Genomic DNA, 13092 nt, shown 5'->3' on the forward strand with positions numbered 1-13092 from the left:
GATTTCAGTATGGACAGCAAATATGAACAATCTATGCTCGATGTTGGGGGTATATACCCGCCAATTACTGAGAGTGTGCGCCGCTTGTACTTCAGCGTTATACAAACGTACTCGTTGGAAGCGTGTGCAGGAATGTCATTACGAAGGCACGTTAAATTCCGACGAACAAAAGTGAGCACTTTGCTTAAATTCTGATCATTCCTTGACCACGGTGGCACATATCAAGATACGCGTAGTAAAGACGTCATGTTTGGTTCACATATTACAGCCACGGGAAACTGGTATTTGAATATCCATTGCCGAAAGTCTGCGAGGCGGCCTCGTATGCCTCTGGCATTCCCTTGCATTATTGAAGATCTTCGTAATTGGTTTTCAAAAGGGAGCGCCATGATGCCTTATTGTAGAGCCGCGAGGAGCGGTTCCAAAGCATCTAGAACATGTAGCGCGATCTTAGCAACCGGCGTCTGTAGTTCGCAGAGAAGTGAACGCATCGTAGTTATCAGGTGTTTCAGCATACTTCGTAGATTTTCCTTTTCTGTCTTATCATTCTCAACCAGCTTTGCAGACACATCAACCGACGCTTTTAAGCCTGTTTGTTTGGGTGGGAGCGACGGCCAGTCAATGTCAGAGTCGGTCGGCGGAAGTGCCGTTTTATGCAGCACATGTGTTCCACGTGTTGCTGCCGAAGAAGGTACGTCGGGCCCGCATCTTGATCGCAGAAGCAAACTTGGCAAGCGAGGAGTTTGCCATGTGGCCGATGGTCCATCTGTACGGGAAGTACTCTTGCCTTGCTGTCGTCTGTGTCGCGATCGACGTCTGCGGCGGCGTATCGATGTAGCAGCCTGTCTGTGAGTGGAGTTGTCCCGCACCATCTTTCGAAGCACTGACATTTCGTCCTTGATTTTCTGGCAGTCTTTTGATGTCGCTTCATGTGGACCGGCGCAATTAGGACATTTTAGGGCAGTAGCATCGCAGCTATCAATTTGATGGGCCCCTCCACACCGTTGGCATGTTACGCCGCCCTTGCAAGCTGCGCTTACGCGTCCTATTTTGAAACACTTTCGACACTGCACCAGTTTTGGCACGTAAGGGCGCACACGGTGTCTTACGTATCCTACTTTTACGTAGTCAGGTAACGTTTCAGAGTCAAAGACTATTTTGATACACCGGGATTGACCGAAGCGGTGAATCTGCACTATTGGCGCGGTGGAATTCAAAAGCCTCTGGAGGTCAGTGTCTGCGATTTCTTTGTCCACGTCAGAAATAACGGCAATCGAGGTTCCTTTTCCAGACGCAAAGGAGCGCACTGGGACGTTTCCTAGTAGTGTGGCAGCCTTTAGCGTATCCAGAATTGACTTGTTCACGTCCACCGAAAGGATGTTCCTCCGTGCGTTAATTCTGATCTCGTTGACTTGGCCTGGCGCAATTCGCTCAAAGTACTCTGTTAAGCTCTGCCTGTTCAAGGTAATCAGATCGTCGGTAGCTGTGGTAGGGACGTAAGCAACAGTGAATGATTGCTTACCACTGTCCTGCCTTGGCAACGATTCACTGTCTGTTGATGTCCTCCTGAGTTTTCTCTTCAAACGGCGACCCACGGAAAGTGTGAAATCGTTGTCCGATTCCATTTCTTCAACCGTTGAGCTGTCGGAAGATTCAAGGGCGACAGTGGAAGGGCCAGTGCGGTCCCTTGTCTTCGATGCAGCCAGTGGGGGACGACCAGGGTCAAACGCTTGGTTGGGATTCCTATCCCCCATCCTGGAGGATGACGTTGTGCCCTTTGCACAGCCTCTGATGTTGAAAAACGTCCGAGACACAGGAAAAGGAAGAGACCACAGCTATAGGCGCTCTTCTTCCGAGGCACTTCTTCTTCCTCCCCGTTGGCACTTAATATGCCAAGCAGGCATATTATGTACTTCTGTATTTATGTACTTATTTACTTATGTATTTATATACGGAAAAGAAAGCGTTCATGCCCGCCCGCTGGGCTCTCGGCTGAGAGCGGCAGTATTGTAAAATAAATAAATAAATAAAGGAAGGCGTCGTCATCCTCGTCATCTTGCGGCGGCGAGTCAATGGGGGCGCGTGATAGGCAATCGGCATCAGAGTGTTTTCGTCCGCACTTGTCGGTTTCAGTGATATCATATTCTTGCAGTCTAAGGCTCCACCGCGCCAGCCTTACTGAAGAGCCCTAAAAGTTAGCTAGCCAACACAACGCGTGATGGTCGCTGACGACTTTGAATGGCCTGCCATATAGATAAGGGCGAAATCTCGCTGTAGCCCAAACAATGGCGAGGCATTCCTTTTCGGTTGTAGAATAATTGCCTTCCGCTTTTGGCAACGACCGGCTAGCGTAAGCTATCACGCGTTGAAGTCCGGCTTTTCTCTGGACTAGGACGGCACCGAGGCCTAGGCTACTGGCGTCAGTGTGGATTTCGGTATCGGCGTCCTCGTCGAAGTGCGCAAGTACTGGGGGCGACGGCATGCGTCGTTTGAGTTCTTCAAATGCGTCGGCCTGCGGCGTGTCCCACTTGAACTCGACATCACATTTAGTTCGATGTGTCAGCGGCTCAGCAGTGCGTGAAAAGTCCTTGACAAATCGCCTGTAGTAGGCACACATGCCAAGAAATCGACGCACTGCCTTCTTGTCGATGGGCTGTGGGAACTTTGCAATGGCAGCGGTCTTCTGCGGGTCGGGGCGGACTCCAAACTTGCTGATGACGTGGCCTAGGAACAGAAGCTCACCGTAAGCAAAGCGGCTCTTCTCTGGCTTCAGTGAGCCCTGATGACTTGATGGCCTCTAGTACTGTCGCAGGTCACCTAAGGCGATCGTCGAAATTTCCGGCGAAGAAGACGACGTCATCCAAGTAAAGAAGACAGGTCTGTCACTTCAGTCCGGCTAACACCGTGTCCATGACGCGCTGAAACGTTGCAGGTGCCGAGCACAGTTCGAATGGCATGACCTTGAACTCGTAGAGGCCGTCTGGCGTGATGAAGGCAGTCTTTTCGCGATCTCTCTCGTCGACTTCTATTTGCCAGTAGCCAGACTTGAGGTCCATCGACGAGAAGTATTTAGCGTTGCCGAGCCGATCCAATGCGTCGTCTATCCGTGGAAGGGGGTACACATCCTTCTTCGTGATCTTGTTCAGTCGACGATAATCGGCGCAGAAGCATAGGGTTCCGTCCATTTTCTTCACCAGGACTACAGGAGAGGCCCACGGGCTTTTCGACGGCTGGATGATGTCGTCGCGCAGCATTTCGTCGACTTGTTGCCTAATAGCTTCACGTTCTCGCGTCGAAACTCGGTAAGGGCTCTGGCGAAGTGGTCGAGCGCTCTCTTCGGTTATTATGCGATGCTTTGCAACTGGTGCTTGTCGAAGCCTCGATGACGTCGAAAAGCAGTCTTTGTATCGTCGGAGCAGACTTCTGAGCTGTTGCTGCTTAATAATGGGGAGACTTGGATTTATGTCGCAGTCTGGTTAGGGAACTATGGTCCTCGGGGTAGATGCGGCAGAATTCGAGAGGAAAAACGCATTACTGGTTTCCAAAATTTCCTCGATGTAGGCGATCATAGCACCCTTGTTGATGTGTTTGAACTGCTGGCTGAAGTTTGTCAGCAACACTTCAGTTTTTCCTCCGTGCAGTCGAGCGATCCCTCTTGCGACGCAAATTTCACGGTGTAGAAATAGACGTTGGTCAACCTCGATGACGCTTTCTACGTCGGCAGGTGTTTTGGTGCTGACGGAAATGAGAATGCTGGAGCTGGGCGGGATGCTAATTTGACTGTCAAGCACGCTTAAGGCGTGGTGACTACGAGAGCTCTCCGGCAGTATCGCACGATCTTCTGACAGCGTTATCGACTTCGACTTCAGGTCGATGACTGCGCCGCGTTGGTTGAGGAAGTCCATGCCGAGAATGACGTCTCGTGAATACTGTTGCAGGATAACGAAGGTGCCGGGGTAAGTCCGATCATGAACGGTTATTCTTGCCGTGCAGATTCCAGTCGGCGTGATGAGGGTTCCTCTAGCAGTCTGAATTTGAGGGCCTTCCCATGCTGTTTTAACTTCCTTCAACTGGGCGGCAATGGTCCACTCATGACGGAGTAATCGGCTCCTGTGTCTACTAAGGCGGTGACTGCGTGGCCGTCGAGAAGCACGTCGAGGCCGCTGGTTCTTTGTCTTGCGTTAGAGTTAGGTCTTGGCGTCGGATCACAGCTGCGTCTCGTTCACCTGTGGCTGATACGTGGCGTCGTCCGGTCGTCTTCCGTCGGCGTATTCTTCGTCGAACAGCAACCGCACCTCCATCGGCTGCTGCTTTTAGTTTTCCGGATATGGGCGCGCAGACCGGCCCCGGGCTGGGCCAGTGTATGGTCGGCGCTGCGGCGACATGTAGCGGCCGGGTGACGGCAAACGGGACGGTCGTCGACGTCTCCACTGAGTGGTGGCGAGGTAGTCGGCGATATCGCGAGGTCGTTCGCCAATGTGTGGTCGCGGCGCGTTAACGGCGAATCCTCGCAGTCCCATCTCCCGGTATAGGCATCGGCGGTACACATGGCCGGCTTCCCCGCAGTGATAGCAGAGCGGGCGGTTCCCAGCGCACCTTCCTCGCGTAGGTGCGCTGGGCGACTGGTGGGGATGCTGGCGGCGGCGGCGGCGGACGACGGTATAGCGGCGTTGGAGGGCACTGGCGCGGTCGCGGAGGGGGACCTTGACGGCGTGCGACGGCGACGTATGTCATCGCTTTTTGCTGGGGCTGCGGTAATTGTGGTTGCACCTCAGGAACTCCAAGCGATCGCTGCACCTCTTCTTTCATGATGTCGGCGATCGAGGCCACTTGAGTCTGTGACGAAGGCAAGACCTTGCGCAGTTCTTCGCGCACAATGGCCCTGATGGTCTCGCGCAGATCGTTCGTGGCTAGTAATAGATTTCCTGCGTAGTTGGTCGAGTTCGTACGGCGGTTGAATTGCCGGTTCTGCATTTCGAGTGTCTTCTCGATGCTGGTGGCCTCACGAAAGAACTCTTCCACGGTCTTCGGTGGGCTTCGTATCATTGCGCCGGAAAGTTCTTCCTTCACACCACGCATGAGTAGGCGGACTTTCTTCTCCTCGGGCATATCCGGGTCGGCGTGGCGGAACAGACGTCTCATTTCTTCCGTAATGATGGCAGCGTTCTCGTTTGGTAGCTGCACTCGGGCGTCCAGCATAGCTTCGGCCCTTTCCTTGCGCACGACGCTCGTAAAGGTGCGCAGGAAGCCGCTACGGAACAGGTCCCATGCTGTCATGGTCGACTCCCGGTTCTCAAACCACGTTCTGGCGGCGTCTTGTAAGGCGAAGTATACATGCCGCAGCTTGTCGTCGGAGTCCCAGTCGTTGAAAGTCGCGATTCGTTCGTAGGTCTCCAGCCAGGATTCCAGGTCTTCAGTAGCTGCTTCATGGAAGGTCGGTGGGTACCGAGGTTGTTGCAAGGTAACGGGTTACGCTGGGCAGCTATTGGGGTTGTCTTGACCACGATCTTCTTTGTCGTCTCAGGTAGAAGTCCGTGGTCTGGGGGCAGTCCTTGCAGTCTGCGGCGAGCACGCTGGTCTTAGGCGATGTTGGTATTGTCCTCGGGCTTCGCGCTTGGAGCGCGGCTTTGCAGGGGCGTTCGGTCCATGAATGCAAAAGCACCTCCACCAGATGTCACGTGGTAGTGACGGCGAAGAAAGCAGCAATACGGTGGAATACAAACTAGCTTTTATTGGGCGAACCTGGGCCCACAAAAACAGGCTAGACTTATAGCACAATGATAGCGGCGAACACGGTCGGCGATCGTCGGAAATCTGATCTGCTGGTCAAGCGCGTCGGCTTTTACAGAGCAGTCATCGAATTTCCAGACTAATCGTTCGGACTCGCGTGCCTTCCACAAAGTTCTACACCATTCGCGTCAGGTGATGAAATCAGATAACATAAGGTTCGGCGACAACAGACAGCGGATAGAAGCATCGATAACTTTCCAGAAGCTTCGGATACATGCAGGCGCGTCCCACGCTGTGCGATTGCATTTGTTAGGCGGCAAAACGTGGTTGCCCGATAAAGATAAGTACACGTCTCAATATATAATAGGTGGCACCTTTAATTTTTCTATGTCTTGGAGTCCGTGAGGTGCAACCACGATCACCGCAACCTCAGCCGGAAGCAATGACCTACGCCGCCGTCTCCCGCCGTCAAGGTCCCCCTCCACGATAACGCCAGGGCCCTGTAACGCCGCAATTCCGTCGTCCACCGCCGCCGCCGCCAGCACGCCCACCCGTCGTCCAGCACAGCTACGCGAGGAAGACGGACATTTGGCGAGCCCCCAACGACCGCCCGCTCTGCTACCACTGCGGCGAAGCCGGCCATGTATACCGCCGATGCCCATACCGCAACCTGGGATTGCGAGGGTTCGCCGTCGATGCATCGCGCCCTCGAGAAGGTGAACGCCCTCGTGACATCGCCGACTACCTCGCCGCTACTCAGTGGAGCCCTCGACGACCGTCCAGTTCGCCGTCACCAGGCCGCTACCTGTCGCCGCAGCGCCGACCATACACTGGCCCAGCCCGGGGCCGCTCAGCGAGCCCATATCCGGAAAACTAAAAGCAGCAACCGATGGAGGTGCGGTTGCTGTTCGTCGAACTGACGAAGATCCTCCGCCGCCGACGAAGACGACGAAGAGACCATCTCGACGACATAATAACGACACGCCGCCGTCCCGACGAAGTCAGGAAGCCAAGACTACACCGACGAATGACGACTTGACGACGCGACGTTCCAGCTTCAGGTAACACGACGCAGCCGTGATCCGACGCCAAGACCTAATTGCAATGCCAGACAAAGAACCACCAACCTCGACGTGCTTCTCGGCGGCCACGCAGTCACCGCTTTCGTGGACACAGGAGCCGATTACTCCGTCATGAGTGGACCCATCGCCGAATGTTGAAGAAAGTTAAAACTGCATGGGAAGGCCCTCAAATTCGAACCGCTGGAGGACACCTCATCCCCCCGACTGGAATATGCACGGCAAGAATAACCATTCATGACCGGACTTACCCTGCCACCTTCGTTATACTCCAATAGTGTTCACGAGACGTCATTCTCGGTATGGACTTCCTGGACCAACACGGCGCAATCATCAACCTGAAGTCGAAGTCAATAACGCTGTCGGAAGATAAAGCGATGCCGCCGGAGAGCCCTCGTAGTCACCACGCCTTGAGTGTGCTCGAAGATCGAGTGAGCATCCCGCCTCGCTACAGCATTGTTATTTCGGTCGGCACCGAAACACCCCCTGACGTAGAAGGCGTCATCGAAGGCGACCAACGTCTACTGCTAGACCGTGAAATTTGCGTCGCAAGAGGGATCGCTCGACTGCACGGAGGAAACAAGAAATTGTTGCTGACAAACTTCAGCCAGGAGTTCAAGCACATCAACAAGGGCACGACGATCGCGTACATCGAGGAAATTCTGGAAACTAGTAACGCGTTTGTCCTCTCGGATTCCGCCGCATCTACCCCGACGACCATGGTTCCCGAAGCAGACTACGACATTAATCCAAGTCTCCCCGTGATTAAGCAACAGCAGCTGAGAAGTCTGCTCCGACGATACAAAGGCTGCTTTTCGACGTCATCGAGGATTCGACAAACACCAGTCGCCAAGCATCGCATAATCACCGAGGAGTGCGCTCGACCACTTCGCCAGAGCCCTCACCGAGTTTCGCCGCGAGAACGTAAAGCTATAAGAGAACAAGTCGACGAAATGCTGCACGACGACATCATCCAGCCATCGAAAAGCCTGTGGGTATCCCCTGTTGTCCTGGTGAAGAAAAAGGACGGAACCCTACGTTTCTGCGTCGATTATCGTCGTATGAACAAGATCACGAAGAAGGAAGTATACCCCCTCCCACGGATAGACGACACATTGGATCGGCTCTGCAACGCTAAATACTTCTCGTCGATGGATCTCAAGTCTGGCTACTGGTAAATAGAAGTCGACGAAAGAGATTGCCAAAGGACCACCTTCATCATGCCAGACAGCCTCTACGAGTTCAAGGTCATGCCATTGGGACTGTGCTCGGCACCTGCAACGTTCCAGTGCATCATGGACACAATGTTAGCAATACTGAAGTGGTAGACCTGTCTTGTTTACTTGGATGACGTCGTTGTCTTCGCCGGAAATTTCGACGATCACCTTAGGCGGCTCTCAACACTACTCGAGGCCATCAAGTCATCAGGGCTCACTCTGAAGCCAGAAAAGTGCCGCTTCGCTAACGATGAGCTTCTGTTCCTAGGCCACGTCATCAGCAAGTCTGGAGTCAGCCCCGAACCGCAGAAGACAGCTGCCATTGCAATGTTCCCGCAGCGCATCGACAAGAAGGCAGTGCGTAGATTTCTTGGCATGTGTGCCTACTACAGGCGGTTTGTCAAGGACTTTTCACGCACTGCTGAGCCGCTGACAAAGCTAACTCAACGTGACGTCGAGTTCAAGTTGGAATCGCCGCAGGCCGACGCATTTCAAGAACTCAAACGACGCATGCAGTCGCCGCCCGTACTTGCGCACTTCGACGAGCACGCCGGTACCGAAATACACACTGACGCCAGCAGCCTAGGCCTCGGTGCCGTCCTAGTCCAGAGAAAAGATTGACATGAACACGTGATAGCTTACGCTAGCCGGTCGTTGTCAAAAGCGGAAGACAATTATTCTACAACCGAAAAGGAATGCCTCGCCATCGTTTGGGCTACAGCGAAATTTCGCCCTTACCTCTATGGCAGGCCATTCAAAGTGGTCAGCGACCATCTCGCGTTGTGTTGGCTAGCTAACTTAAAGGACCCTTCAGGACGGCTGGCACGGTGGAGCCTCAGACTACAAGAATACGACATCACTGTAACCTACAAGTCCGGACGAAAACACTCAGATGCCGATTGCCTATCACGCGCCCTTATTGACCCGCCGCCGCAAGATGACGAGGATGACGACGCCTTCCTTGGTATAATAAGCGCGGAAGACTTCGCCGAACAACAACGAGGGGACGCGGAGCTAAAAGCTCTAGTCGAGTATTTGGAAGGCACACTGACGTTGTCCCTAGGGCATTCAAGCGTGGATTATCTTCGTTCACGCTTCAAAACAACCTACTCGTGAAGAAGAACTTCTCACCAGTCCGCACCAACTATCTTCCTGTTGTTCCGTCGGCGCTGCGTCCAGAAGTAGTGCACGCTCTACATGACGATCCGACCGCTGGGCACCTCGGTTTCTCCCGGACGATATCGAGGATACAAGAAAAGTATTACTGGCGGCACCTAACCGCCGATGTCGCCCGTTACGTCAAGACATGCCGAGACTGTCAGCGACGCAAGACACCACCGACAAGGCCAGCGGGATTACTACAGCCGATCAAGCCTCCTTACCGACCTTTTCAGCAGATCGGGATGGACTTGTTAGGACCGTTTCCGACATCAACATCCGGAAATAAGTGGATCGTCGTGGCGACGGACTATCTCACCCGCTTCGCTGAAACTAAAGCTCTACCGAAAGGCAGCGCAGCCGAAGTGGCGAAATTTTTCGTTGAGAACATCCTGCTGCGACATGGTGCTCCAGAAGTCGTCATCACCGACAGAGGAACGGCTTTTACAGCAGAGCTCACGCAAGCCATTCTGCAATACAGCCAGACAAGTCAAAGGAGGACAACTGCCTACCATCCGCAGACGAATGGTCTCACGGAGCGCCTGAACAAGACCTTCGCCGACATGCTAGCAATGTACGTCGACGTCGAGCACAAGACGTGGGACGCGGTCCTGCCGTACGTAACATTCGCTTACAACACGGCGGTGCAAGAAACAACACAGATCACGCCATTTAAGCTGGTTTACGGCAGGAACCCGACGACGACGCTGGACGCCATGCTGCCGCATGTCACTGACGAGGAAAATCTTGACGTCGCTACCTATCTACCTAGCCTAGCTACCTAGCCCGACAGCTCGCCCGCCTGCGAATCAAGAACCAACAGAGGACCGACAGCCGACACTACAATCTCTGACGACGCTTCTTCGAGTACCAGCCCGGTGACCGTGTTTGGGTTTGGACCACTATACGCCGGCGAGGACTGAGCGAGAAGCTTTTGCGTCGCTATTTCGGACCGTACAGGATCATCCGACGTATTGGCGCACTGGACTATGAGGTCGTGCCAGACGGCATTTCACTATCACAGCGGCGCCGCTTACGACCTGAAATAGTCCACGTTGTGCGACTCAAGCCGTACTACCAGCGCTAATGAACTTTGGGGCTTCGCGTAACTGACCTTTGGACTTTGTTTCTTTTCGTTGTTTTGTTACTTATGTTTAATAGTTGTCTTTTTGTGTTTCGCTTTCTTATATTTGTAGCATCGGGACAATGCTTTTTAAGAGGGGGGTATTGACACGCGTACTTATCTTTATCGGGCAACCACGTTTCGCCGCCTAACAAATGCAATCGCACAGCGGGGGACGCGCCTGCATGTATCCGAAGCTTCTGGAAAGTTATCGATGCTTCTATCCGCTGTCTGTTGTTGCCGAACCTTGTTATCTGATTTCAGCACCTGACGCGAATGGTGTAGAACTTTGTGGAAGGGACGCGGGTCCGAACCATTAGTCTGGAACATTCGACGACTGCTCTGTAAAAGCCGACGCGCTTGACCAGCAGATCAGATTTCCGACGAACGCCGACCGTGTTCGCCGCTATCGTTGTGCTATAAGTCTAGCCTGTTTTTGTGGGCACAGTTTTGCCCAATGAAAGCTAGTTTGTATTCCACCGTATTGCTGCTTTCTTCACCGTCACTACCACGTGACAATATATATATATATATATATATATATATATATATATATATATATATATATATATATATATATATATATATATATATATATATATATATATATATATATATATATATATCGTATCATTGCATAAGTTCAGGGGTCGCACCACCAATCAAGAGTTCTTTTTTAACACATAATACTTCAAGTGACTACATTACGCAATTATCGCTTATGTGGCACGTTAAAAGAGGAAATGGAAACATTTTAGCTTCCTTCAAGACATCGAAGACTGAGAAGCGAGGGATTTCGTTTACCACACGAGAAATGCATACGAATGGAAAATAAAAACATTTCGCACCATGTAGGAAAACCAAACGTCAAACGTCAAACGCTGCCTAGAATGTTCAATAGCCTTATGGAGAAGAGACTTGTCTTACAGCACCAAGCAGATTAAGCGCTCCGTAGTTATTTTCTGGATTGAACTTTCTTCACGACAGAAACTAAATTGATAATTGTTTTTGGACTATTTTCATTCACTGCTTTTTCAATTTGCGTTTCTAATTCATTGTTATTCACGGGTATGCATTTCTTTCCATTTGCAACGCATTTGTGTGTGCGTGTGTGTGTGTGTGTGCAAATACGTCATTATCTCTTTTTCTTGCGAAGATTGCCCATTCCCCCAAGGATTCCAAAGAAGCTGCTGCTGAGGAAATAAGTCATTCCGCTGGCGAAGACAGGTCCCCATGTCGCAGCTTGGGCTGCGGCAACATTACTTGAACGACCATTCCTCATTTACTATAGGATCAATTTTTTTTGTGTTCAAGTCATTCAAAAAGAGTAGGCGCATCGTGTGATGTCTCCATAACGAACGCAAACCCGGCTATTCTGGCGACGCGTCAAACTGTCTCCCGCGGCGCCGAGGCGGCCGTTACCTGAATGGCGACGGTCGCAGCTCGGCGCACCTCTTGTGCTCCCACGGCGCCTCGTGCGCGCAGCCACCGGCAGAGGCCCTCGTGCCCGATCGAAGCTTCGTCCAGGGCTGTCCTCCTGCGTCCACATAGCACGAGTTTCAGCTGATAATTTAACGAGGCAACAAAACGGGTTATTTCGTAAATAACTAGTTCACGGGCCTGTCGCCGTTGCTATCATCGGTCCCGAGTTCAAGAGAGCGAGCGCTGTGCCACCTCGCCGTGGAAGCCTTCGTCCGCGAGACAGCCAGGCGGGCCTTCCACGAATGTACAAGGTTTTCGCCAGCAGCAAGGTCAGCTTTCTCGCGGATACTATTTTTGCGGGGTCATAGGCCCTACGGTGTGATGATAGACGGATGCTATAAGCGCCGCCATTGAAACGGGGCGGTGGGTTGCTCTACCAAGCTCTTATTTTGCCTAATGTCGCACCTATATTTAAAAGAAAAAAAAAGGAACCACACCATTCCAAGCATCGAATTCTCTTTACTACTATTGGGGACTTCGTATTAAAGTACGGCAGTTACCTGGACGAGTTGGTACAGCTGCACTATTACTTACAGCGCGAACGAAACACTACGGCCAAGGTAGAAAGTCGTAACACGGGCGCCCTTTTTTACGCCTCCGTTTGCGATCTCCCTGGTTTTCTGCCACCAAATTTCCAATCGCCTCTTACTAATTTCTATTGCGGACATATTTACTTCCCCCCTGCTATGACTGAACCCTAAGGCTTCAAGGAGTCCAGAGAAGTCCAAACCGACCGCTGGGTAGATACGTTCACATTCTAATAAAAATGTCCGATTATTTCCCTAGCGTTGCCACAGCACGCGCAAGCTTCTTCTTTACTGTGCCTCGCTTTATAAGTAAGCCTTCTAAAGAATCCCATCTAGCTTCAAAACGTAAAGAGTTTCCCTTCGCGTTATCATAAAATGTTTCTTTCCTTATTTCGTTTGCTTTTTTTTTCTTTTAAGTATACAGTTATTCATAACAGGTTAACATAACAGTCAAAGCTGCACATGTTCGGTCACGTCTATCGCGTCGTTGCAGGAACAACGCCTCGGAGTCATAATTATTCCAGTTGTACCAACCATCTTTGCTACCGTACATACGGTACCGCCCACCGTGGTTACTTAGTGGCTCTGGCGTTGCGCTGCTAAGCACGAGGTCGCGGGATCAAATCCCGACCGCCGCGGCCGCATTTCGATGGGTGTGTACCGTACACTGGATGCACTTTAAAGAACCCCTGGTGGCCAAAATGAATCTGGAGTCCCCTACTACGGCGTGCCCCTTAATCAGAACGTGGTTTTAGGCCGTAAATCCCCGAAACTAA

At 52.0% G+C, this 13092-nt stretch overlaps 1 protein-coding gene across 4 annotated transcripts in view; it reads right to left on the bottom strand.

Annotated features, from left to right (window-relative positions):
* LOC142576680 (uncharacterized) overlaps positions 1-13092 on the bottom strand; it is a 516248-nt gene that overhangs the window by 118979 nt on the left and 384177 nt on the right. For all 4 annotated transcript variants that reach the window (XM_075686909.1, XM_075686911.1, XM_075686910.1 and 1 more), the window contains one exon: positions 11730-11844. In XM_075686909.1, coding sequence (XP_075543024.1) covers positions 11730-11844 — 115 coding nt within the window. The remainder of the gene's footprint in view (positions 1-11729; positions 11845-13092) is intronic.

The sequence above is a fragment of the Dermacentor variabilis genome, chromosome 3 (genome assembly GCF_050947875.1).
Source record: "Dermacentor variabilis isolate Ectoservices chromosome 3, ASM5094787v1, whole genome shotgun sequence".
Classification (NCBI taxonomy): Eukaryota; Metazoa; Arthropoda; class Arachnida; order Ixodida; family Ixodidae; genus Dermacentor; species Dermacentor variabilis.